The sequence below is a fragment of the Ovis canadensis genome, chromosome X (genome assembly GCF_042477335.2).
Source record: "Ovis canadensis isolate MfBH-ARS-UI-01 breed Bighorn chromosome X, ARS-UI_OviCan_v2, whole genome shotgun sequence".
NCBI lineage: Eukaryota > Metazoa > Chordata > Mammalia > Artiodactyla > Bovidae > Ovis > Ovis canadensis.
Genome location: NC_091727.1, coordinates 44,756,532 through 44,781,740, shown reverse-complemented (window position 1 = coordinate 44,781,740; position 25,209 = coordinate 44,756,532). Strand labels below are relative to the sequence as shown.

The following is a 25,209-nucleotide window of genomic DNA, read 5'->3' as shown; positions in this document are numbered from 1 at the left end:
TCAGTATTCTCTGATGATCTTTGAATTTGCTTTTCCTGACTTTTTGGTAACATTAAATAGATGCAGTTTCTTTAGACATTTAAATTTTTTAAAATAATTCATCTGGCTCTAAAAATTCATAAGACTAACCACATTTTATACATTATATTTTGATATTCTTGAAGCCCAAACCAGGACAGAGTCCTGGCAATAATTGTGGTCACATTTCCTTCCTTGCCAATAATTGTGGTCAGTAGAAACCTGGTGTCACCACCCTGCAGCGCCACCGGAAGAAGCTGACAACTGCCAATGACACAGCTAGGGACCTCCCTAAGAGGAAGCCAGGGGGAGATTTCTAATGCAGTATACAGCCTGGGTGCCTCAGTACCTTCTCTTACCTATTGCCACCCCCAACATATTTGGGAGGAGAAAAAATAGCAGACGGACCAAGAGGTGAAGTTGGCCACAGTCCCAAGAAAGGCACATGAGAAAGCTTTCTATTATGTAGAAGCAGAGGGCTTGACAGAATCCCAAGAGATATATATGTAAAACCCCTGTGTTAAACCCCATCTGGACTCCTAAAAAGATGAGATTCTTTTGTGCGTTTCAGGATTCTAAAGAGAAGGCAACTTCCTCCATGAAACAGTCCAGTGTGACTGCCCCACTAGGCAGCTTGGCCATCCTGCTGGCCCTGGCTAGCCTGCCAGGCAGGAGCATGTCACTCCCTCCTTACTTCATGTGTATGAACACGGACTGGCAGATGGAGGCCTGTCGGACTTTCCTGTAGCATGAAGGTTGGAAGAGGCTCCAGGGGCTCTAGCAGGTGTTTCTTTCACTGAAGGGACATGGATTTGAATGTAAACTGTTCTTACCTAGAATTCCTGCCTTGGGTTATTATTTTTTTGTCCATAAGAGGACTTTGTTACAATCAATTCTTAGTGGTTGGGACAACCAAACTAGTGTGTGTGTGTGCACGCGCGCATGCTTAATAGCTCAGTCGTGTCCAACTCTTGTGACCCCATAGACTGTAGCCTGCCAGACTCCTCTGTCTATGGGATTCTCCAGGCAAGAACACTGGAGTGGGTAGCCATTCCCTTTTCCAGGGGATCTTCCTGACCCAGGGATCAAACTTGGGTCTCCTGCATTGCAGGCAGATTCTTTACCATCTGAGCCACCAGGGAAGCCATTAAGGATAAGCAAAAAAACTTAAAGCATATTTAATTTTGTGGAGTCATTTATAGCCATCTCTGAACTCTTGGTGTTAGAAACAACAGAGCATCTGAGAGTCTAATGATCATTTGAACAAATGAGCCATCCCCAGATGCAGCAGCCGAGGTAGAGTTTGCTTTTAGTCTCACCACGTGGCTTTGATTGACCTAACAATTTTGCTTTTTTAAAAAACCTCTTGTATGCAGTGAAGAGGGTTGAGAATTAGATGATTTCTAAGGGTTTTCTAGCTAGAGCTAGAAAATTATGTGATTATTTGACCCCAAAGTGACCATCCCACTGAAATCATTTGACCTGAGTATAAGGTACAAGCAGAGGTGGATTCAACCTCAAAAATAATGAAGCTTAAGCTTTAGGGTTCTTTTCTTTTCAGGGGCCCCATTCCAAGGCCCTGGGCCTAATTTTATCTTAATTATTTGACATTTTTTGTCTTACAGAGGTTCTCCCAAATAATAAGCTTCAGGCCTCCCAAAACCTGGGTCCAAATCTGGGTTACTAGCAAATCAGAGGTGAATATCGAGGTAATTGAAGGCTTTTCTCAGAATCATTTCCAAATGAGATGATGAATAGTAAACCACTGTGAAGGAGCATTAAGATACATTTTTTAAAAAGAGTCTGTCCCCTCTGTGTAAATTTGTTGGAATCTAGTCAGTTGTGAATGGACAGTCAATATATATGTTTTTACAAGTCTCGGAATTAGAAGCATTGGACTATTTGAAAGGCAGATGTGTTTTAGGATCTATTAGACTGTCAATGTAAGAAGATATTTGGGACCTGTGGCTGATTCATGCTGATATATGGAAGAAACCTGCACAATATTGTAAAGCAATTATCTTCCAATAAAAATTTTTTAAAAAAGAAGATATTTGGGAAGATGCTTTGTAAAAATAAAAGTGTATACTTTTTCATCAAATATTTTTTAACACCTAAAACATGCAGGATGGTGGAACAATGGAAAACCAAAGACAGAAACTTATCCAGGCACAATCCCAAACCTTTGTGAATATACACAATTAACCTATAAAAAATGGAATCTTGAGTATACAGTATCCAGAAAGACTGTATTGTTGGAAAAATCAGACATGGTGGAGTGGAACAGTTCTCAGCATTTATACACTAGATGGCACTGTGGGTGCAGAGGAAAGCTCTAAATTGATTCTTTTGTTACTTAAATCTGTTGCAAAAATGATGTAGTTGAGAAAACAACAGTGTGTTATAAAACCTGTAATTTTAGGGGAAGATGTAGAATGCATTCTTAATTTGAGATTCAGCGTGTGTCCTCTTTTGGTTAGGCTGTTTAGATTATTATATAGAGTTGGAGGCATATGTCCCCTGTTGGAAGAAACCAATCATGCCTGAATTTTCTAATAATCACGTACAGTTCTTCCTGCCATCCCCTATGGTCCTTTTCCTAAAAATGAAGGTACCAGTTAGTGGTGTGTTTCATGTTACAGTTAGGAATGATAGGGTCTGCTGTAATTCTGACGAATTCCAATATTTAAACTTGCCTTTTTATTACCAAGGCTTCTCTTTAATTGCCACAAAAATAGCAATAGGAGAGTCTCACCAGTCACTTCCATACCCGCAGCCTGACCGCCTCCTTTCACCAAGTCAGTGAGAAATATCTGATGGCATTCTCTTTGTTAGTATGTCTTCTGTGAGCAGTTTCTGTCAGGGTGGAACAATACTCTTTTGGGGATTATGCTTGAGGAGGTTCCACACAAAGGCTGTTAGGAAGTCTAAGGAAATGTGAAAGTTGAAAATGTTTTCAAATCAGAGTTAGAAACAGCCCCTTAGCCTTTTGATCAATCAGTCCAAAAAAAAGAAAAAAACCTATCCCTCCATGTTAAGAGGTAGGCTGCCTTGGATGACACATTGGTGCACATTTTCAGTTAGAGAGGTATGTACTAAATCTGTTATCTTCCTTCTATTAGAACTTTGGCAATGGAAAAGGAAATCTATTCTTATGCAAGACTCCTTTCAGGCTCTAATGGAAACACCTATGGGATGGTCAACTTTGGGGAAGAGGTAGAAATGAGATTCCATGGGTTGTTTGGTTGCTTTGCTTTCTTTTGCTTTAAGAAAGATCCAGACATCATCTTTGCCATTTGTGGTGTGCAAACACTGGTGATTGGGATCTATTGAGTCAACGTGTCATCTACTTCAGAGGGCACACTTGCTTCTCAGAGGTGGTACAGCCTCACAAATGAGTACCTAACAGCTCCCAGGCTATTACAAATATGTCTCCACCTGTCTCTTCATCTCTCCTTCCTCACAGATGATAAATGAATGAACAAGGTCAACCGTATTTACCACTTACCACTCCCTTTGGCAGTGGTGGTTTTAAAAGTTGTGTTAGTTTGATTTGGGTTTTATTTATCAATTTTTGCAGTATCACATTTCAGTACGATTGCAGTCTTTTCTTGGGGAGTAATACAGGCAACCGGGAGGGGCTGTTGGTGAGAAGAAATGTTTTTGGTTTTGATCTAGGTAGTGAAGTATCATGGCCTGGAGCTAAGTTAGAGGAAAGAGAGAGGGCTTAAAATGTGGGCTCAGGAGGAAGAGACAGTAGATGGGGAAGGTAAAGGCAAAACAACTGGGAGTCAGTCCTATTTGGAAAGGAATTTAATTAGCGAGTGTTGACTAAAGATAGGAGAAAGCTACATTACAGGTTAAAATACGGAATGGGTAGCATAAAGTTTCAAGCTTGAATTTTCATATCATTGGAAAAATCAAGGAAGAACAAAAAATATTCTGAAATGGGGATGTGATGACAAAAGATAAATATTTACTTATTTGACACACTCAGTCTCTCTCTCTCTTTCTTTCTTTTGAACCAATGGTGATTATTGAGTGAGTTCTGTGGTTTTTGTAAACATGATTGAAACCTACCCTCTCAGGATTTTGCTGTGTTTTGTTTGAAAGAGTTTAAAATAGTCTACAAAGATCTCCATGTTCATCTTGAAAACATAACAAACCTTTCAAAACATCCATAATCAGGGCAAAAAAAAATATTGATGTTTCATCTGCCTTTGTTTTGTTATAGAGAACTTTACCTCGATTCCATGCAAGGCCCCACCTCCTCCAAAAATAGAAAGGAAATTTCCACCTTATACCGGCTTCGGTTCTGAAGAGGATTCTCTTCGCTCCTGCATAGGCATTATGCCCACACCTCATCAGAGGAACTTCAAGAAGTTCATGGAATTTGACAGGTGCTTGAGGGAACTGTTATTTTAATCTGATTTTTCCCAAATGTATGTGGGGTTTGTAATATTGTCCTCATGACAAAACAGATGACACTTAATTTATCTGATTTCAAGTCCAGGGACATGTTGTTATAACTTTAATGAAGATGATTAATATGTAAGTATTAACAGATTCTTACATCAGTGGCTATTTTATTTACTTTTTTCCCCAGGTTTTTTCAGAAATAATTGACATAAAACATTGTGTAAGATATGCAACATAATGATTGGATATACGTATGTATTGAAAAATGATCACCACAATAAGATTAGTTCACATCCATTACCTCACAGTTTGATTTTTTTTTTCTTGTGATGAGAATTTTTAAGCTCTACTCTCTTACTTTCAAATATACATTATTACTTACTGTCATCATCATGCTGTATGTTATGTTCCCAGAACTTATTTATCTTATAGGAGAAAGTTAGTTCCTTGTGATCACTTTCACTCAATTATCCCATCCACTCCCCACCCCGCTGCCTCTGACAGTCACCAGTCTGATCCCTGTTTCTATGAGTTTGTTTTTTTAGATTCTACATATAAGTGAGATCATGTAGTATTTGTCTTTCTCTTGACTTATTTTACTTAGCATAATGCCCTCAAGTTTCATCCATGCTATTGCAAATGGCAGGATTTCCTTCTTTTTGATGATTGAATAATATTCCACTCTGTGTGTGTGTGTGTGTGTGTGTGTGTGTGTCCTCAGTTTTGCCTGACTCTTTGTGACCCCATGCACTGTAGCATTCCAATCTCCTCTGTCCATAGGATTTCCCAGGCAAGAACTGGAGTGGGTTGCCATTTCCAGCTCCAGGGGATTTTCCTGACCCAAGGATTAAAACTTGTGTCTCTTACATCTCCTGTATTGGCAGGCAGATTCTTTGCCACTGTGCCACCTGGGAAGCTCCATGTATGTGTGACATATATATATATATGTGTGTGTGTATGACATATATATATGTGTGTGTGACATATATATATATATATATATATGTATTTTTTACACTTTATCTATATACCTGTTAGTGGACATGTGTTGTTTCCCTGTGTTAGCTATTGCAAATAATACTGCATTGAACATGGGGGTGCAGATATCTTTTGGGGACAGTGATTTTGTTTCCTTTGTGTATATATATATATCCAAAAGTAGAATTACTGTGTCATATGGTAGTTCTGTTTTTAATTTTTTGAGGTCCCTCCATGCTACTGTTTTCCACAGTGGCTGCACCAATTTACATTCCCATCAACAGTGTACAAGGGTTCTCTGTTCCCCACATCTTCACACTGAGTGGTTATTTTAATATGTCATCTGGAAGCCCCCAAAGCTGTATTATCTCCAATCTATATTGGCTTTCCATGTATATGTGTGTGTATGTAAATATATATATATATATATATGCTTTTCCATATATATCTATCTCCTCAAGATGATCCCTAGGAAATGGTGTAGAATAAGGGTCATCAGACTTTTTCTTAAAAGGTCAGATACAAATATTTTCTGTTTTGCAGACCATACAGCCTCTATCACAGTTGCTTAGCTCTGTCATTGTAGCATGAAAACAGCCATAGATAATTCATAAACAAATGTGTGACTACATTCCAATAAAACTGTTTATGGACACTGAGAACCCCATGAACAGTATGAAAAGGCAAAAAGATAGGACATTGAAAGATGAACTCCCCAGGTCGGGAGGTGCTCAATATGCTACTGGAGATCAGTGGAGAAATAACTCCAGGAAAAATGAAGGGATGGAGCCAAAGCAAAAACAACAGCCAGTTGTGAATGGGACTGGTGATGGAAGCAGGGTTCGATGCTGTAAAGAGCAATATCATAGGAACCTGGAATGTTAAGTCCATGAATCAAGGCAAACTGGAAGTGGTCAAACAGAAGATGACAAGAGTGAACATCGACATTTTAGGAATCAGTGAACTAAAATGGACTGGAATGGGTAAATTTAACTCAGATGACCATTATATCTACTACTATGGGCAGGAATCGCTTAGAAGAAATAGAGTAGCCATCATAGTCAACAAAAGAGTCCAAAATGCAGTACTTGGATGCAATCTCAAAAATGACAGAATGATCTCTGTTCGTTTCCAAGGCAAACCTTTCAGTATCACAGTAATCCAAGTCTATGCCCCAGCCAGTAACGCTGAAGAAGCTGAAGTTGAACGGTTCTGTGAAGACATACAAGACTTTCTAGAACTAACAGGCAAAAAGATGTCCTTTTCATTATAGGAGACCAGAATGCAAAAGTAGGAAGTCAAAAAACACCTGGGGTAACAGGCAGATTTGGCCTTGGAGTACAGAATAAAGCAGGGCAAAGGCTAATAGAGTTCTGCCAAGAGAATGCACTGGTCATAGCAAACACCCTCTTCCAACAACACAAGAGAAGACTCTACACATGGACATCACCAGATGGTCGACACCAAAATCAGATCGATTATATCCTATGCAGCCAAAGATGGAGAAGCTCTATACAGTCAGCAAAAACAAGACTGGGAGCTGACTGTGGCTCAGATCATGAACTCCTTATTGCCAAATTCAGACTGACATTGAAGAAAGTGGAGAAAACCACTAGACCATTCAGGTATGCCCTAAATTAAATCCCTTATGACTATACAGTGGAAGTGAGAAATAGATTTCAAGGGACTAGATCTGATAGACAGAGTGCCTGATGAACTATGGATGGAGGTTCATGACACTGTACAGGAGATAGGAATCAAGACCATCCCTGAGAAAAAGAAATGCAAAAAAGCAAAATGGCTGTCTGAGGAGGCCTTACAAATAGCTGAGAAAAGAAGGGAAGTGAAAAGCAAAGGATAAAAGGAAAGATACACCCATTTGAATGCAGAGTTCCAAAGAATAGCAAGAGATAAGAAAGCCTTCCTCAGCAATCAATGCAAAAAATAGATGAAAACGATAGAATGGGAAAGATTATAGATCTCTTCAAGAAAATTAGAGATACCAAGGGAAAATTTCATGCAAAGATGGGCACAATAAAGGACAGAAATGGTAGGGACCTAGCAAGAAGCAGAAGATATTAAGAAGAGGTGGCAAGAAAACACAGAAGAACTGTACAAAAAAGATCTTCACAACCCAGATAATCATGATGGTGTGATCACTCACCTAGAGCCAGACATCCTGGAATGTGAAGTCAAATGGGCCTTAGGAAGGATCACTACGAACAAGGCTAGTGGAGGTGATGGAATTCCACTGGAGCTATTTCAAATCCTGAAAGATGATGCTGTGAAAGTGCTGCACTCAATATGCCAGCGAATTTGGAAAACTCAGCAGTGGCCACAAGACTGGAAAAGGTCAGTTTTCATTCCAATCCCAAAGAAAGGCAATGCCAAAGAATGCTCAAACTACCACACAGGTACACTCATCTCACACACTAGTAAAGTAATGCTTAAAATTCTCCAAGCCAGGCTTCAGCAATATATGAACCGTGAACTTCTAGATGTTCAAGCTGGTTCTAGAAAAGGCAGAGGAACCAGAGATCAAATTGCCAACATCCGCTGGATCATGGAAAAAGCAAGAGAGTTCCAGAAAAAAACATCTATTTCTGTTTTATTGACTATGCCAAAGCCTTTGACTGTGTGGATCACAATAAACTGTGGAAAATTTTTCAAGAGATGGGAATACCAGACCTGACCTGACCTGCCTCTTGAGAAACCTATATGCAGGTCAGGAAGCAACAGTTAGAACTGGACATGGAACAACAGACTGGTTCCAAATAAGAAAAGGAGTACATCAAGGCTGTATATTGTCACCCTGCTTATTTCACTTCTATGCAGAGTACATCATGAGAAACGCTGTGCTGGAAGAAGCACAAGCAGGAATCAAGATTGCTGGGAGAAATATCAATAACCTCAGATATGCAGATGACACCACCCTTATGTGAAGGGTGAAGAAGAACTAAAGAGCCTCTTGATGAAAGTGAAAGAGGAGAGTGAAAAAGTTGGCTTAAAGCTCAACATTCAGAAAACTAAGATCATGGCATCTGGTCCCATCACTTCATGGGAAATAGATGGGGAAACAGTAGAAACAGTGTCAGACTTTATTTTTCTGGGCTCCAGAATCACTGCAGGTGGTGATTGCAGCCATGAAATTAAAAGACTCTTAGTCCTTGGAAGGAAAGTTATGACCAAACCTAGATAGCATATTAAAAAGCAGAGACATTACTTTGCCAACAAAGGTCCATTTAGTCAAAGCTATGGTTTTTCTAGTCGTCATGTATGGATGTGAGAACTGGACTATAAATAAAGCTGAGCACGGAAGAATTGATGCTTTTGAACTGTGGTGTTAGAGAAGACTCTTGAGAGTCCCTTGGATTGCAAGGAGATCCAACCAGTCCATCCTAAAGGAGATCAGTCCTGGGTGTTCATTGGAAGGACTGATGTTGAAGCTGAAACTCCAGTACTTTGGCCACCTGATGTGAAGAGTTGACTCATTGGAAAAGACCCTGATGCTGGGAAAGATTGAGGGCAGGAGGAGTCGGGGACGACAGAGGATCAGATGGTTGGATGGCATCACCGACTCGATGGACATGGGTTTGGGTGAACTCCGGGAGTTGGTGATGGACAGAGAGGCCTGGTGTGCTGCGGTTCATGGGGTCGTAAGGAGTCGGACACAACTGAGTGAACTGAACTGAACTGATGGACACTGACATTTGAATATCATATATTTTTTACATATCAGAAAGTATTATTCTTTGAGTGTTTTCAACCATTTAAAAACCTAAAAACCATTCTTAGCTCACAGGCCATATAGAAACAGGTGACTGGCTGTATTTGGCCCATAGGCTGTAGTGGCTTCCATGATTTATAACTGTTTTGTAGAATGTTAATTGATTTTAATTTAAGAGACTTGGTTGAGTTCAGTAACCACAGATTGCTTATGTAGTGGAATATGATTTCAAAAGAAGGACTTTCAAAATTGTTCCTAATATATGTGAGGAAAAATGTGCCCCTGAGTCAAGTGTATAATGTGGTAGTACTCATGGCTACTTTTTGCTTCTGTAGGAAATGGAGCCCTGGAGAAAGAAGTTGTGGTAGGAGGAGGAAGAGGGTTGGGAAAATGTTGCAGAGGCTTGAATAGGATGCAGACTAAACACTGAAGTCCTATGTGAGGGGAAAAAAGATAAAGAGAACATGGAGTAAAAAGATAAAGAGAAAAAAGATAAAGAGAACATGGAGTAAGAGCAGGAGAAGGAAAACAACAAGGCATCACCCTGAATTTGATCAAATTCAGTGGCATGAGATGCCATTGTAGAATATCTTGAGGTGGAGGGAACAGTTTTGGTATCACGGTAAACATGGTAAAAATGCGTTAAGAATTGTGTAGTGTCTGAAAGGCTGCATTTGCCTTGACATGATGTCCTTTGTCTTTTAAGAAGTAATCTTTTATTTGTAAGGACTTGGGAGTTTTGTTTTTAAGTTTCAGAGTTGATACTGCTCAAAGTGTGGTCCCCTACTGAGGCCCAGTCTCTGGGGGTGGGGCCTGGCTCTGTGTTTTAACAAGACATCCAGGGGTTTCTGGTGATGGGCACCAGGGTTTGAGAACCACTAATTTCGGATCACATTAGAGGGACACCAACTCATACTCCATCCTCCCTTGTAGATAGCAGTATTTATGGTGAAGTTGCAGGGCAGGACTTTTGATGGATTGTTGTTGTTCACTCGTTAAGTCATGTCTGACTGTTTGTGATCCCATGGACTGCAGCATGCCAGACTCCCCTGCTTTTCAGTCTCCTGGAGTTTGTTCAATTTCATGTCCATTGAGTTGGTGATACTGTCTAACCAACTCATCCTCGGTTGTCCCCTTCTCTTGCCCTCAATCTTTCCCAGCATCAGGGTCTTTTCCAATGAGTCAGCTCTTTGCATCAGGTGGCCAAAGTATTGGAGTTTCAGCTTCAGTATCAGTCTTTCCAATGAATGTTCAGGTTTGATTTCCTTTAGAATTGACTGGTTGGATCTCCTTGCAATCCAAGGGACTTTCAAGAGTCTTCTCCAGCACCACAGTTTGAAAGCATCAGTTCTTCATTGCTCAGCCTTCTTTATGGTCCCAGCTGTCATATCTGTACATGACTACTGGAAAAACCATAGCTTTGATGGATACTTTTCACTAACTGCTGTTTTTAAGGACAACCACCCGAAGGAGGTGGGCAGGAAGAATGTCCCTATTGTAAAAGGAGAGGGAATTTTTCTTATAAATACACAGGATGAAACACGATCCAGGGTGTTGCTTCTGGAATCCAGTGGGAACAGTGTTCCTTGTGAGTAGTTGCCTTAGTGTCTTTTTCTGTCTGCACCACATCAACTTGTCCACAGAGCACTGACTATAGACAGCATTCCATGTTCTTGTCATGCTGTTGTGGCTGGAGAACGGTGGTCCAGGCATGAATAGCTCTAATTTCCTTTCTTTCTGTCCATTGCTCATTCTGTGCCAGGAATACGCTTCTTCTCTCAAGCTCCTCCCACACAGTGACCTTGTTTCCTAGAAACTGGCACATTCAGCTGGAGACTTACACATGAGTTTGAATAACCCAAGGTTTTCAAACCGTGAGAACCTTAGGAAGATGATCTCACAAAGCATACAAAGAAAAGTTTCTTAATGCAAATAAATAAACTGTGAATTGAGACGTGCAACACACAAGACATATATTGATGATATATATTGCTATTAAAATTGTACTTGTGTTCATTGTTGATTGAGGTTAACAGTCATCTATGGTGAGTCACTGGAGAGAGATAGTTTCAGATCAAAGCATATGAGGTTTTTATTTTGATGGAATGAAGACTTTTATTGTCTGGGTAAAAATTCACTGTGGTGCCTGCTGGGTAGATTGTCCAGGCTGACTTGGGAGAACCAGAAAAATATCTTTCTCATTGCACATGGCTGAATTAGTTATTTTGTTCTCTGTGTGCTCATAATACTCTGCTGATCATACTTCTAATATTATTACTAGTAAAAAGTAGTTTGTGGTTACAGTGTGCTAACTACAATACTTGATCTCATTTAATCCTCAAAACAACCTCATAAAGTAGAAAATAGTATTGTACCCATTCTTCACATGAAGAAACTGAGGCTCAGAGAGTCTATTCAATTTATCCAATCTCACACAGCTAAGTTTTAGTTGAGGTAGGATTTGAACCCAGGGAAATCAACTCCTGGAGTTCACCTTTTTTGCCCCAGAATCTGTACATATCATGGTGTGTGGCAGTTACATATATAGACCCAGAGCTCCTTGAGGCAGGACTGGCTTTATTGCTTTTCTTAGAGTTAGAACAGTGCTGGCTGTGTACTTGGGATTCAGTAAATATTTTCTCCATAAGAGAAGAGGAATGATAAATAAGGGAGTAAATAAAATGAACATTCACCCTTTTAGTTGTTAATGCTGGGTAGAAGAGATGGATGGCTTCCTACCAGAAAGGATGTTATCCCAGACTTTTGCTATTCATAATCATATAGCATCTAAAGATTCACAATTTAATCTTAATCTCTGACTTGTTTCAGATATTGTCCATCTGTTGTCTCCAGCAGTCATTTATTTTCCACTTTCCCATTAGTAATAATAAGCCTTCATGTCTTTTCTAACCATAAGACTATAGCTATAGCTATCTTTAAGGTTTTTATTATGTATGTAGCCTTGGGTGAGCCAGTCATTTACCCTCAGTGTGCCAGACGCTGATATTGGGGCTTGGGATCAAAACTGACACAGAGCCCTGCCCTCATAGAATTTACATTTTAGCTAGGGGAGGTAGATAATAAGCAATAAAGATAATACTCACGTTGGAAAAGACTCTGATGCTGGGAGGGATTGGGGGCAGGAGGAGAAGGGGACGACTGAGGATGAGATGGCTGGATGGCATCACGGACTCGATGGACATGGGTCTGAGTGAACTCCAGGAGATGGTGATGGACAGGGAGGCCTGGTGTGTTGCGATTCATGGGGTCGCAGAGAGTCGGACATGACTGAGCGACTGAACTGAACTGAAAGATAATACGTAAGTACATTCTCTAGTGTATGGAAGGCATTAAAGTGCCACAAAACAATTAAGAAGGTAGCTATGAAGAGAATAAATGGGAACTTAGAATGTGAGGCTTGAGGAGCAACCTGGGTTTCAATTTTTAAAGTAGTTTCAATTGGAGGTTAACTGCTTTACAATATTGTGTTGGCTTCTGCCATACAACAAAGTGAATCAGCTACAAGAACACATATGTGCTCTTCCTCCAGGATGCCCCCCACCCCTCCAGGTTGTCACAAAGCAGCCGGTGTTTTGTGACAACCTGTGTTATACAGAAGCTTCCCACTGGCTATCTGTTTTACACACAGTAGTGTGTATATATGTCAGTGCTACTCTCTGAATTTGTCCCACCCTCTCCTTCTGCTATATCCAAAGTCTGTTCTCTGTGTCTGTGTCTCTATTCCTGCTCTGAAAATAGGTTCATCCGTACCATTTTTCTAGATTCCGTATATATGCATTAATATATAAAATTTTTCTCTTTCTGACTTTACTCTGTATAACAGGCTCTGGGTTTATTCACCTCATTAGAACTGACTCAAATGTGTTCCTTTTTATGGCTGAGTAATATTCCATTGTATTAATATATATGTACCACAACTTCTTTACCCATTAATCTGCCAGTGGACATCTACCAGAAAGACAAACAACCCAATCAAAAAGTGGGAGGAAGACTTAAGCAGGCTTTTCTCCAAAGACATACAGATAGTGAACAAACACATGAAAAGATGCTCACCATCACTCATTATTAGAGAAATGCAAATAAAAATTACAGTGAGGTATCACTTCACACCAGTCAGGATGGCCATCGTCAAAAAATCTACAAACAGTAAACGCTGGTTTCAATTTTAAACAGTGTGGTTTGGATAGACCTTACTGAGGAGAGGAAACCTGTACTAGGCAGAAGGAACAGTCGGTGTAAAGATGGTGAGCAAGGAGCAGGCTTGGGATGTGCAAAGAATAGGCAGGAAGCTGACAAGGATAGAAAAGATGAGTAACAGGCAGGGTAGACAGATTAAGAGAAGTAATGGGCAATCAGATCACATAGGGCCTTTCAGACCATTGTAAGGATTCTTTTGACTTCCGGTGATAAGGGGACTCATTGGGAGATTTGAACAGAGAAGTGACTTGATCTGATTTATGTATTAAAGGAATGACTCCAGACACAGTGTTGAGCTTAGAGTGTAGAAGGGCAATGGTGGAAGTAAAGACCAGTTAAAACAAGACTATAGTAGTCCCAAGAGAAAAGTTATGATGGCTCCATCAGGGTGAGTGCCATGAAAATGGTGAGAAATAGCAGATTCTGGAAATATTTTTGAAGGTTGAACCAGTAGGGTTTCCTGGCAGATTGGATACAACAGGAGATAAAAATGACTCCCAAGATTTCTCCAACTGGAAAGATGGAGTTGCTATCTACTGAGATGAGAAAGACTGTAGTTAGAGTAGGTTTGTGTCAAGAGAAGAATTCAAGACAATGATTATAGGTAACTCTGGGCTGTGTGGAGAAAAGGTTAAGACATAGCTGCTGGACTTAGGAATTTATCATTTGTTTTGAGACCAACACATTAAAAAAAAACAGTCAAGGATACAAGTCTATACAATGCTAAATTGGGTGTCACAGGTAATATTTGGTACAGGAAGCATGAGTAGGTAGGTGATCAGCTGGGTAGGCAGCCATGGTCACGGAGAGCTCTACTGGTTGAGGCCCAAATGGATGGGCAGGATTCTGGACAGGCATAAGAAAGGATGAGAGTGTACCCTGGGGGAGGGGATGGCACAAAGCAAAGGGCTGGATATAGCTCAGTGTGGGGCGCTAAGTGAGGGGCGCTCAGTGTGGGGCGCTAGGTGAAGTGACTATGTGATTTGAGTAGAGAGTGTGTTATAGGCAGTCGTACAAATAGGGGTGTGTGTGTGTGTGTGTGTGTGTGTGTGTGTGTGTGTGTGTGTGTGTCTGAACCAGACCATTAATGGCCCAGAAAGCCAGACTGAGTAGTCTAGGTGATATGATCAGAAGCAGGGAAAATGCTAAATTTTTTCTGAGTGCTGGGTGTATTGTGATAAAGAGTGTTTAGAGAACTTTGATAACTAGCTTATTAGTCAAAGAAATATCTGAAGATAACCTGCAAGTGTTTCTCAAAGCATGCTCTGCGGACGATTTCATCAGAATCTCTTGGGGAGCTTATTAAAAATGTAGGTTTCTGGAGCTGCAAGTGAACTACTGAATCCATATCTCTAGGAGTGGGACTCTGGATTCTGTATATTTAACAAGCTCCCCGTGTGACTTTCACACATGACATTTGTGAATGATCTTGCTTGAGTAGTCTGTAGTGTTCAGTTCAGTTCAGTCGCTCAGTCATGTCCGACTCTTTGCGACCCCATGGACTGGAGGACACCTACAGATTGTAGTGTAGATAAAGATTTTGCTTGAGTAGATTGTATTCCTGGTTGATAAGCTGTCTAAAACACTAGAATTACGTTTAAAAAGGCATATTAAACATTAAAAATCCATACTTAACATCCACATTTGTAAATTTATGTAAGTTCTAAGAGGCTAAATTTGCAATTGTGTTCATTTGGCCTGACTTTAGACCTCATTCAGTTGTTTCAAGGATATTTCAGGCATCTGTAAAAGTATGGGTCTTTCATGAGAGGGGGCGGTTACCAAATCTGTTTGTTACTTTTAAATCCAATTATGTACCAGAAAAGATGGTCGAAAAGGTATAGCTGTCCCTTCCCTGTGCTGTACGAGGTCTGTCTGAAGCCTGAGAAACTAGGGACTAAGAAAACAGCTATGGAGGTCTGGCTGTTTTGCCAGGGCTGCCCTGGGGCTAGCCTCCAAATTGCTACTTTCCATCTCACTTGAGGCCTCAAGCTGGGAATCATGGAGCCATGCTTTTTCAATCCTGCCTCCTTGGACAGAGAAAAACACCTTCTGCCTCTGCAAATCAGAAATATATATTTTTTTGGTCTGTTTCTTTATAAATCACTGTGACCGAAAGGAAAGAATGATTTTCGGCATTGGAGACTGAAAGTGAGGACCTCTCTTATGACAGGGAAGGGATGAAGTACATGGTTTATTTTACTCTGTTCTTCCTTGGGGTATTGATTTTGATTATCAGAGCCTTCCCAAAGAGTTTAGTGTTTGTCATGAATCTACCTCCAATGCAGGAGATATAGGAGATGTGAGTTTGATCGCTGGGTTGGGAAGATCCCCTGGAGGAGAAAATGGCAACCCACTCCAGTATTCTTGTCTGAAAAATCTCATGGATAGAGGAACCTGGAGGACTACAGTCTGTGGGGTTGCGAAGAGTTGGAGACAACTGAGTGACTAAGCATAGCACAGCACCACCTTTCACTAGCTAATATCCACAGACATACTTCTGCTGACACACCATAAATTAATTTATTCCATAACCAGGCAGTCAATTTGGGGAACTTTAGGTTCTAGAATTTGATCTCATCATCAGTCTTCAAGACTATTCTATTCACACATAGAATTCTAAGTGCAAATTCCAATCTACATGGATCTTATAACAACTTTCTACAAACATACATTAAGTACTTAGAATTCAAAAAAAAATGTTGTATTAGACAACGATTAATAAGATGCAGTCCTTGCCCTCAGAAAAGAGACTTGTAACAGCAACTTATGATATGGGTGATAAGTGTTATGAAAGGTCTGTCATATTTAATATAGCATTTAAAAGGGAAAAGGGAAATTTTCCCTTGAAGGGAGTTAGGGGGCTGCTGGGGAACTGGGAGAGTGACTTGGCAAGGAGACGATGTGAGGTTGGAGGAAAAATAAGGAATGGGCTTGAGAAAGTGGGCAGTGAAGTGGGGAGGTTGCTTCAGGCACTGGCAAAGCACAAACTCTTGCCTCCTGGTGCAGCAAGGCCCAGGCGCAGTGCTTCTAGCTGACATGGTTGCTGTGATTATTGTCCAACTTGTGAGCAGAGAACAGCCATTTAATGCAGATGGTTTGAGCAATGTGTTTATGACATTTGTTTTGGGTACGTTTTCCCAATGTGTTACCCTGGACGTTTTCCCCTGTGTTAACCTGGACAAATGGGTGTGTGTGTGTGTGTGTGTGTGTGAACCCAGACTATTAATGGCCCAGAAAGCCAGACTGAACAGTCTAGGTGGTATGATCACAAGCAGGGAAAATGCTAAATGTTTTCTGAGTGCTGGGTCTATTGTGATAAAAAGTGTTTAGAACTCTTTGAAAGAGAACTTTGAAAGAATAAGAGATATTTTAATAAACTGGGAATATGTCTCTGCATATAGATTTAGAGCCCTAATAAGAAAATGGTTGAACTTTTTTTTCCAACCTCTGAGAGTTTATGCCCCTGTCTTAAAACCATAGTGCACTTGGATGGGAGGTGGGTAAAAGGGGTCAAGAGTATACACTTTCAGTTATAAAATAAATAAGTCACAGGAATGTGATATATAGCATGGTGACTGTAGTTAATAATACTATAGTACATATTTCAAAGTTGTTGAGAGAATAGATCTTAAAAGCTATCATCACAAGAAAAAAATTTTTGTAGCTAAGTGTGGTGATGAGTGTAAACCAGACTTAACTGTGTTGGTCATCTTGCAATATATACAAATATCAGATCATTGTGTCATACACCTGAAACTAATATTATATATCAATAAAAATGGCATATATTTTGCAGGATTTTTTACATATGTAATATATAAAAGATTACTTATATAATGCTATAACCTTCATTTTTTCTTCCATTTAGCTATGGCAACATAAGCAATATACTCCGATTTTTTGCAAAACTAATCACACACAAATGTGCTGATGCGGAAAGGATGTTTGTTATTTCATATTTTCTCCGTGATGACACAATTTCAGTGTTTGAACCCGTAGAGAGGAATTCAGGTAAGAGACATACTACCCAGAGCAATTTCCTCAGAACAGTGAACTGTCTCTTCATGTTGAAAGTTATATAATATAATCTCATTTTTGTAGCCTATGATCTAAAAGAGTGGCTTTCTTTCTTTTTCTTTAACCACTAAAAGTTCATTTTACAAAGACCTCTTAAATGGGAACCCAGACATATAAAATGGTAAAAGAGGAGTAGTTTTGGTTGGCTGAGGACTGGGGGATTCAGGACACCTCCTTTTTGACACTGTCCCCACTTCCTCTGTGGTCTCTGAGGCACCTCTGTGGAATCCAGTGGCTTCAAAATCATGGTCTGGCTGCCACAAATTCTGTGTACAGCTAGCAAGACAAGAATAAAATCTGTATTTGTGATAATATCACTTACAAAATAAGACAAGAATCCCCGATTAACAAATTTAATCTTCAGAGTCTATTTCCCTCTGGCTGTTGAGGCTGGTGCCAAGGTTCCAGCACCAAGGCCCATGGGATGGCCTTGCTGCAGTGCACTGATAGGGTGGCCATTGCTGAGGAAAGCTATTGATTTTGACTTAGCAAATTATGGAACTGTAGGGCTCTATCCTTTGTCTCAACATGTTTAAAATTTTTATCAATGCTGAAGATACACTTTTGGGAAGAATAGTCAGTGGTGTACTGGTTAACCGGCTCTCTGAAAAAAATTTAAAAGCTCTATTTTGTACCGTTTGTCAATTTCCATGATGTAAATACCCAAACCATGGCTAATTTCAAGCAACCAACAGTCTAACAACTGGCTTTCCAAATCTCTGAACATTAAACTATCAGCCCTTATGGGCTGGTAGGAGCCGCTCAGTACACAATGAATCACGAATAATTTGTATAAGTAAGTCAGGCTCCACTTATACAGATATGAATAATGGACCTTAAAATATGAAGTCAAATAGGGATGCCTATAAAGTCATGCTCCTGAAAGTCAAAAAATCACCTCTGTACATCTAGAGTAGGGATGATATGGCTAAACAAATTGCAGCATTCATAAAACAGGGTGATAGCAGTCAACTAGAAGCTTGCTGGTAATAACAACAGCCCTGGCTGAGTACCTCCTGTTATCCTTATAAGACTTTTATGAGGTTAAGTCTTGTGTTAATCTAGGTCCTTAAGAGGCAAAGCCCAGGATGAGGTACAAGAGATTTATTAGGGAGATGGCGGGTGAGGGAAGACATGGCAGGAGCCAGAAGAGGCCAGGAGCACTGTCAGACTGCAGTGTGTGTGTGACTCCTGTGAAGGACAGAGGAAAGAGGAAAAGGGAAGGTCTTAGACCACAGTGAAAGTCTTAAAATTTTGGCAAGGCTGACTGGGCGTTCTGGAGCCAGAGTCACCAGTGCGAGGAGCTCCCATCTTGCCTGCCTTAGTCTGCCTACCTTGCTCAGTCATGCGTTGGCAGCAGCCTGTGGGAAGCATGACCTTGGCACAAATCTGAGGATAGATTGCAGAACATAGCAGTTGGAGCCTTCTGTCAACTATGTTCCCCACAGCCAGCAATCTGAGAAGTACATTTTGATAGCCCCCCACAAATATTATTCCCATTTACCAGCAAGAATTTGGAGGGGCTCAGAGAGATTAAATGACTCCTAAAGATCATCCAGCAAGCAAGCGACAGAACCAGGATGGACTCCAGCTCTCTTTGGCTACAAAGCCTATGTCTTTCCACCACCTCTGGTTTCTGAATGTGGTAAAAGCGTCAGGAAGCTGCTCCCCAGAGCTCACCTGGTCCCAGGATATATCCACAGGGTTGGAGATTTCAGTTTGGTATCAGTTAGAAGATAGTGGAGTCCCACATTCAGCTCTGGTCACTGCTTGCCAAAACCCAAACAATGCCAAGAAAAGGGCAGAGGAAATGATGAGAATTCTGAGAAGTAAAAAAAAAAAAAAAGAATGGAGCATTATTTAAATATTTTGCCTGTAGAAACAAAGAGTTAAAGGAACTCCTATAGTTATCTTCAATTAAGTAACACCTTTCCAGAAATGGGGCATCTTTACATTTCATCTGTATGTCAGAAGATGTGTATAAGACATCATCTGGGACAAATAGGTGGAAATAAACTCAGGTGAGAAATTTTTTACCTGATACAGTTCAGGCAGGCTGAGAAGATGTTCCTGTTGTCTCAGTTTCCAGGATGCTTCTGGACATAGACCAAGTCCTCGCTAAATGTTTAAGTGTTTGGATTGGGAAGGGAGAAGATGGAGAAAGAAAAGGCTGGAATGCCATGCCACTTTTCTTCCTTACACACTCACCTAGAAGTCTCATTTCTCATCCACTGCCTCATTCTTCTTCCCTTAAAGACTGACTATACATAGTATGAGTTCACAAGTTCACAGCTGTGGTCTGTGTCTGAGCATGAAGTATCTCTAAAGGCAAGTTGTCTGGTTCTTTGAGAAACAAAACCTACTCATTAACTTCTTTTCTCCTTTTCTACAGGGTATACTGGAGGGATGTTCTTAAAAAGAGTTCGTGTTAAGAAGCCTGGACAAGAAGTCTTTAAAAGTGAATTCTCAGAATATATCAAGGCTGAGGAGCTGTATGTTGGAGCCAAAGTGGACGTGAATGGCTACCTCTTTCTTTTGGTCAATGCTGATGAGTATACCTTGAACTACATGGAGAGGCATTCAGATAAGGTGAACTCACTTGGTATAATTCTTGACTTCGCCTCTCAGCACTCTGCAGTCTGTGTTTTCCTTACTCCAGGCCTTTTCTTCTTTGCCTTGCAACCAATTTTACATTGTGTATTCACACATGTGGGCATGAATAATGGATCTGCATGATTTGGCCGCAGGTCCCATCACAGAGGCCAGGGCCTGGTCTCCTCTGTTTATGTGCTGGGTTTGCTGCTGCCCAGCATCACGGATGCCAGGCACAGGCAGGAGGCAGGCCCAGGGTTGAATCAAGTTTCCTGGGTTTTCTGCTGATGCTGAAAATGTTTTCAGAAAGAAATTGAGCAGTGGTCTGAAAGGAAGAAAACCTGGTGCCACACACTGTGCTGTCTCAGTTAATTGGCACAGGCCTGCAAAGAAGGCCAAGACCTGAACAAACAGAAACCCCAAGGGAACCCGATAGTTGCTGGGGTTGCAACTTCCCATAACAGGGGCCACCTGAGGCCTAAATGAGACTCCAAGGACAAATTGGCAACAGTGAGCTCCACAAGTTTTTCCATTTGAAATGAGATGGCACATGGGTGCTATTACTGAAAGTACTATTATGACAATGCTGTTCACTGAAAATATGTTCACAAAACCTTGACTTTAAGTGTGGATGAGTTCCATGTCTCTGCTTTTCAGTATGCTATCTAGGTTGGTCATAACTTTCCTTCCAAGGAGAAAGTGTCTTTTAATTTCATGGCTGCAATCACCATCTGCAGTGATTTTGGAGCCCCCCAAAATAAAGTCTGACACTATTTCCACTGTTTCCCCATCTATTTCCCATGAAGTGATGGGACCAGATGCCATGATTTTCATTTTCTGAATGTTGAGCTTTAAGCCAACTTTTTCACTCTCCTCTTTCACTTTCATCAAAAGGCTTTTTAGTTCCTCTTCACTTTCTGTCATAAGGGTGATGTCATCTGCATATCTGAGGTTATAGATATTTCTCCCAGCAATCTTGATTCCAGCTTGTGCTTCTTCCAGTCCAGCATTTCTCATGATGTACTCTGCATAGAAGTTAAATAAGCAGGGTGACAATATACAGCCTTGACGTACTCCTTTTCCTATTTGGAACCAGTCTGTTGTTCTAATTGTTGCTTCCTGACCTGCATATAGGTTTCTCAAGAGGCAGGCCAGGTGGTCTGGTATTCCCATCTCTCTCAGAATTTTTCACAGTTTATTGTGATCCACACAGGCAAAGGCTTTGGCATAGTCAATAAAGCAGAAATAGATATTTTCTGGAATTCTCTTGCTTTTCCGATGATCCAGTAAATGTTGGCAATTTAATCTCTGGTTCCTCTGCCTTTTCTAAAACCAGCTTGAACATCTGGAAGTTCACGGTTCACGTATTGCTGAAGCCTGGCTTGGAGAATTTTGAGCATTACTTTACTAGCGTGTGAAATGAGTACAATTGTGCAGTAGTTTGAGCATTCTTTGGCATTGCCTTTCTTTGGGATTGGCAAACTGACCTTTTCCAGTCCTGTGGCCACTGCTGAGTTTTCTAAATTTGCTGGCATATTGAGTGCAGCACTTTCACAGCATCATCTTTCAGGATTTGAAATAGCTCCACTGAAATTCCATCACCTCCACTAGCTTTGCTCATAGTGATGCTTTCTAAGGCCCACTTGACTTCACATTCCAGGATGTCTGGCTCTAGGTCAGTGATCATACCATCATGATTATCTGGGTCATGAAGGTCTTTTTTGTATAGTTCTTCTGTGTATTCCTGCCACCTCTTCTTAATATCTTCTGCTTCTGTTAGGTCCCTACCATTTCTGTCCTTTTTTGAGCCCATCTTTGCATGAAATGTTCCCTTGGTGTCTGTAGAGATCTCTAGTCTTTTCCATTCTGTTGTTTTCCTCTGTTTCTTTGCATTGATCACTGAGGAAGGCTTTCTTATCTCTCCTTGCTATTCTTTGGAACTCTGCATTCAGATGCTTATATCTTTCCTTTTCTCCTTTGCTTTTCACTTCTCTTCTTTTCACAGGTATTTGTAAGGCCTCTCCAGACAGCCATTTTGCTTTTTTGCATTTCTTTTCCATGGGGATGGTCTTGATTCCTGTCTGCTGTACAATGTCACAAACCTCAGATAGCATACTGAAAAGATGAGACATTACTTTGCCAACAAAGGTCTGTCTAGTCAAGGCTATGGTTTTTTCAGTGGTCATGTATGGATGTGAGAGTTGGACTGTGAAGAAAGCTGAGCACCGAAGAATTGATGCTTTTGAACTGTGGTGTTGGAGAAGACTCTTGAGAGTCCCTTGGACTGCAAGGAGATCCAACCAGTCCATTCTAGAGGAGATCAGCCCTGGCTGTTCTTTGGAAGGAATGATGCTAAAGCTGAAAGTCCAGTACTTTGGCCACCTCGTGTGAAGAGTTGACTCATTGGAAAAGACTCTGATGCTGGGAGGGATTGAGGGCAGGAGGAAAAGGGGACGACCGAGGATGAGATAGCTGGATGGCATCACCGAATCGATGGACATGAGTTTAAGTGAACTCCGGGAGATAGTGATGGACAGGGAGGCCTTGTGTGCTGTGATTCATGGGGTCCCAAAGAGTTGGACATGACTGAGCAACTGAACTGAACTGAATTCCATGTGCCAGCATGTGTATTTCAGAACCATGGCCTACTATTGAAGAATCTATCTATAAACTATTTTCAATGTCTGCCTGTAAATAATAATACTTCTGTGCCAATTATATAGATTCAGTGCCAATTCCATTTCATTTCATGTCAAATGCTCATGGAGATGTTGCTAATATCAGTCTCTGTGTACAACATATTACCTGGATCAGTTTTGGTCCTCTGAGAAGCAGATCCTAAGGCAGAATGATATGTGCAAGAGATGTATTGAGGGAAATCTGTATGAAGGATAAAGGAGGGAGCAGGAATAGTGGGGAGACTGAGATGTAGGTCTGACTCCTGAGAATAGAGAGGGAAGGAGGGAGGATGGGGATGAGAAGAACCTCAGACACATTGGAGCCAGTCTCACAGGGAGCCCCAGAGCACACACTACGGACCAGAGAAATCCCATGTCAGGCAGTAATGGCCCAGCTCTGGTGCCTCCATCTTGCTCCATCACTGGATGGGAAGAATCTGGGGAGACTGTGGCCTCTGGGTGAATCTCTGAAAGCTGCAGCACTCCAGTGACCTGAAGATGCAGCAGCAGGGGACTGTTTGCTAACAGGACTCCTCTCTGCGTGGTCTCTCTTGAGGGCAGGCCAGGGAAGCACCCCCCGGGGCTGCCACACCACCTCTCCATTTGCAGCATTAGGAACTTGGACTCGCACAGTACCAGGAATGGGTAGCTCTTCAAAAGCACTGAATTCAGGTGAGGGGCTCAGTAATACGGCAGTTAAATTTCTGGAGACCAGCAAGCTTGGCCAGGAAACTTGACTCCTTAAAAGCTGAGGGGCCTTGACATGTGCCTTCCCTTTCCTCATCTGTAAAATGGGAGTACCAACGGTGCCTATTTCAGAGAGTTGCTGTGAAGATTACATGCGGTAATCTGTTTTAAGTGCTTAGCTCTATGTGGCCCATAGGAGATGCAGTCAGTGTACAGTTTACAATAGCTATCGTAATTAGGGCTCCATTTTTAAACACAGTGCACACCTGTACTTTGATATAAAAAATATATAGCATGAATATGTATGTATGTGTATGTGTGTGTATATATATATATATATATGTATGTATATATGAAACATTAAGGGCTTTTCTCCTTTCCAAAAGAGAAAAGCAAGGTAGGACATTGTCTTGTATCAGCATCCCAGGTAAAAACTGCATTTTCTTAAAGCTACCTTTAACAAGGACATTCTAAGCAGAGAAAGATTAATATCAGTCTGAGGGGTCTTTTTGTAAGAACTAATAGATCCTATCATGGAAATAGATGAAATCAAAAAAAGGGAGGGAATGCCACTGACCTGCTCCCCCGCCTCCCCACAAGTCCCCAGTGGCAGAGGGGGAGCTTTATGTTAAGTTACCATCAATGTTTATATTTCCACAATGAGTCTTTTCTAGCTCTTTGCTATAATATAATTACTTATATTATAATGTCAATATAATTACTTACAGCCTTGTGCTTTACTCAGTTGAATAAGAAGTATTCTCAGAGTCAAAAACCAAATCACAGTATAGGAGACAAGAACTGGGGGCCTCCTGGGGGGTGAATGTAGGGGACCGCAGTGCCTGTAGACCTTTGGCACCCATCCTCTCTCTGCCCAGGGTATTGCCTGGTGGCCGATGGTTCCAGGGATCCCACTCGAAAGATCTGGAGAAAAAGTGGGTTCCACTTATGCAACTTTGAATCCCCATTCTCTCCATTAGGCTCTGCCAACATGGTGGGCCAGAGTCCAAGGGTCAAAGGGAGGAGGCTGAGGTGCAAGTAGTCATTCTTGTTTGATTCCTGTGACCCGCTGTCCCGTAAGCTCATTTCTCTCAGATCTGGGCCTGTGCTAATGTCACTTGTTGTCCCAGAGCCTTAGCTGAAGAAATACAAATCTAGTCATGTCTTCTTTGTGTTGGTTTCTGTGGAAAGACATAGCCAGCTTTGCTGGCCGCCAGACAGATTGGGCTCCCTATCTTAAATGTCTGTCATTTCCTCCTCCTAGTTTCCCCTGAGCAACATTGAACTTATCCTACAAAAGTTAAAAGAAGAAGAATGCAAATCCAGAGAGCTCAAGCAGGTGTTTACAACTGCTGACTGTATGCACACAAAGATGGTGGATTTTAATACATTCAGGTAAGCCATAGGCTGCTAGCAGTTATCTCATTGTCCAAAGAACAGAAAGGATGTTTTCTTCCCAAGCGTTTCTTCATTAATTTACTACATACTATTTTTAAAAATTAAGAATTGATATTTCTTTATGTTCGTATTACTTCGTGATCAAGTTTTGCCCATTTCTAGTGAATTTTATATATTTGCATATAAAAGAAATTCCTACGGGAGAACAGAGAGACAAAAGCAGTGTAAGTCAGTTGGACACAGTGTCTTGTGAGTCATGCAGGGCGTTGAAGGATCAGGGGAGTGCCAGGAAGGCTGCATCTGTATGAGAAAGGCTGAAAGCAGTGCAGCTCAGAGCACCCCCACCCTTCAAAGTGTGAGGAATGAAGAAGTGATGTCTCCCTAAGAATGCCATCCAGTTGGAAAAGATAGAGG

At 41.1% G+C, this 25,209-nt stretch overlaps 1 protein-coding gene across 5 annotated transcripts in view; it reads left to right on the top strand.

The window, feature by feature from the left end:
* EFHC2 (EF-hand domain containing 2) overlaps window positions 1-25,209 on the top strand; it is a 234,573-nt gene that overhangs the window by 117,844 nt on the left and 91,520 nt on the right. For all 5 annotated transcript variants that reach the window (XR_011446121.1, XR_011446120.1, XM_070289922.1 and 2 more), the window contains exons 8-11: window positions 4,253-4,418; window positions 17,232-17,374; window positions 19,833-20,029; window positions 24,662-24,792. Coding sequence is in view for 3 of the 5 variants with exons in the window: in XM_070289922.1 (XP_070146023.1) it covers window positions 4,253-4,418; window positions 17,232-17,374; window positions 19,833-20,029; window positions 24,662-24,792 (637 nt within the window). In the remaining 2 variants the exon portion in view is untranslated. The remainder of the gene's footprint in view (window positions 1-4,252; window positions 4,419-17,231; window positions 17,375-19,832; window positions 20,030-24,661; window positions 24,793-25,209) is intronic.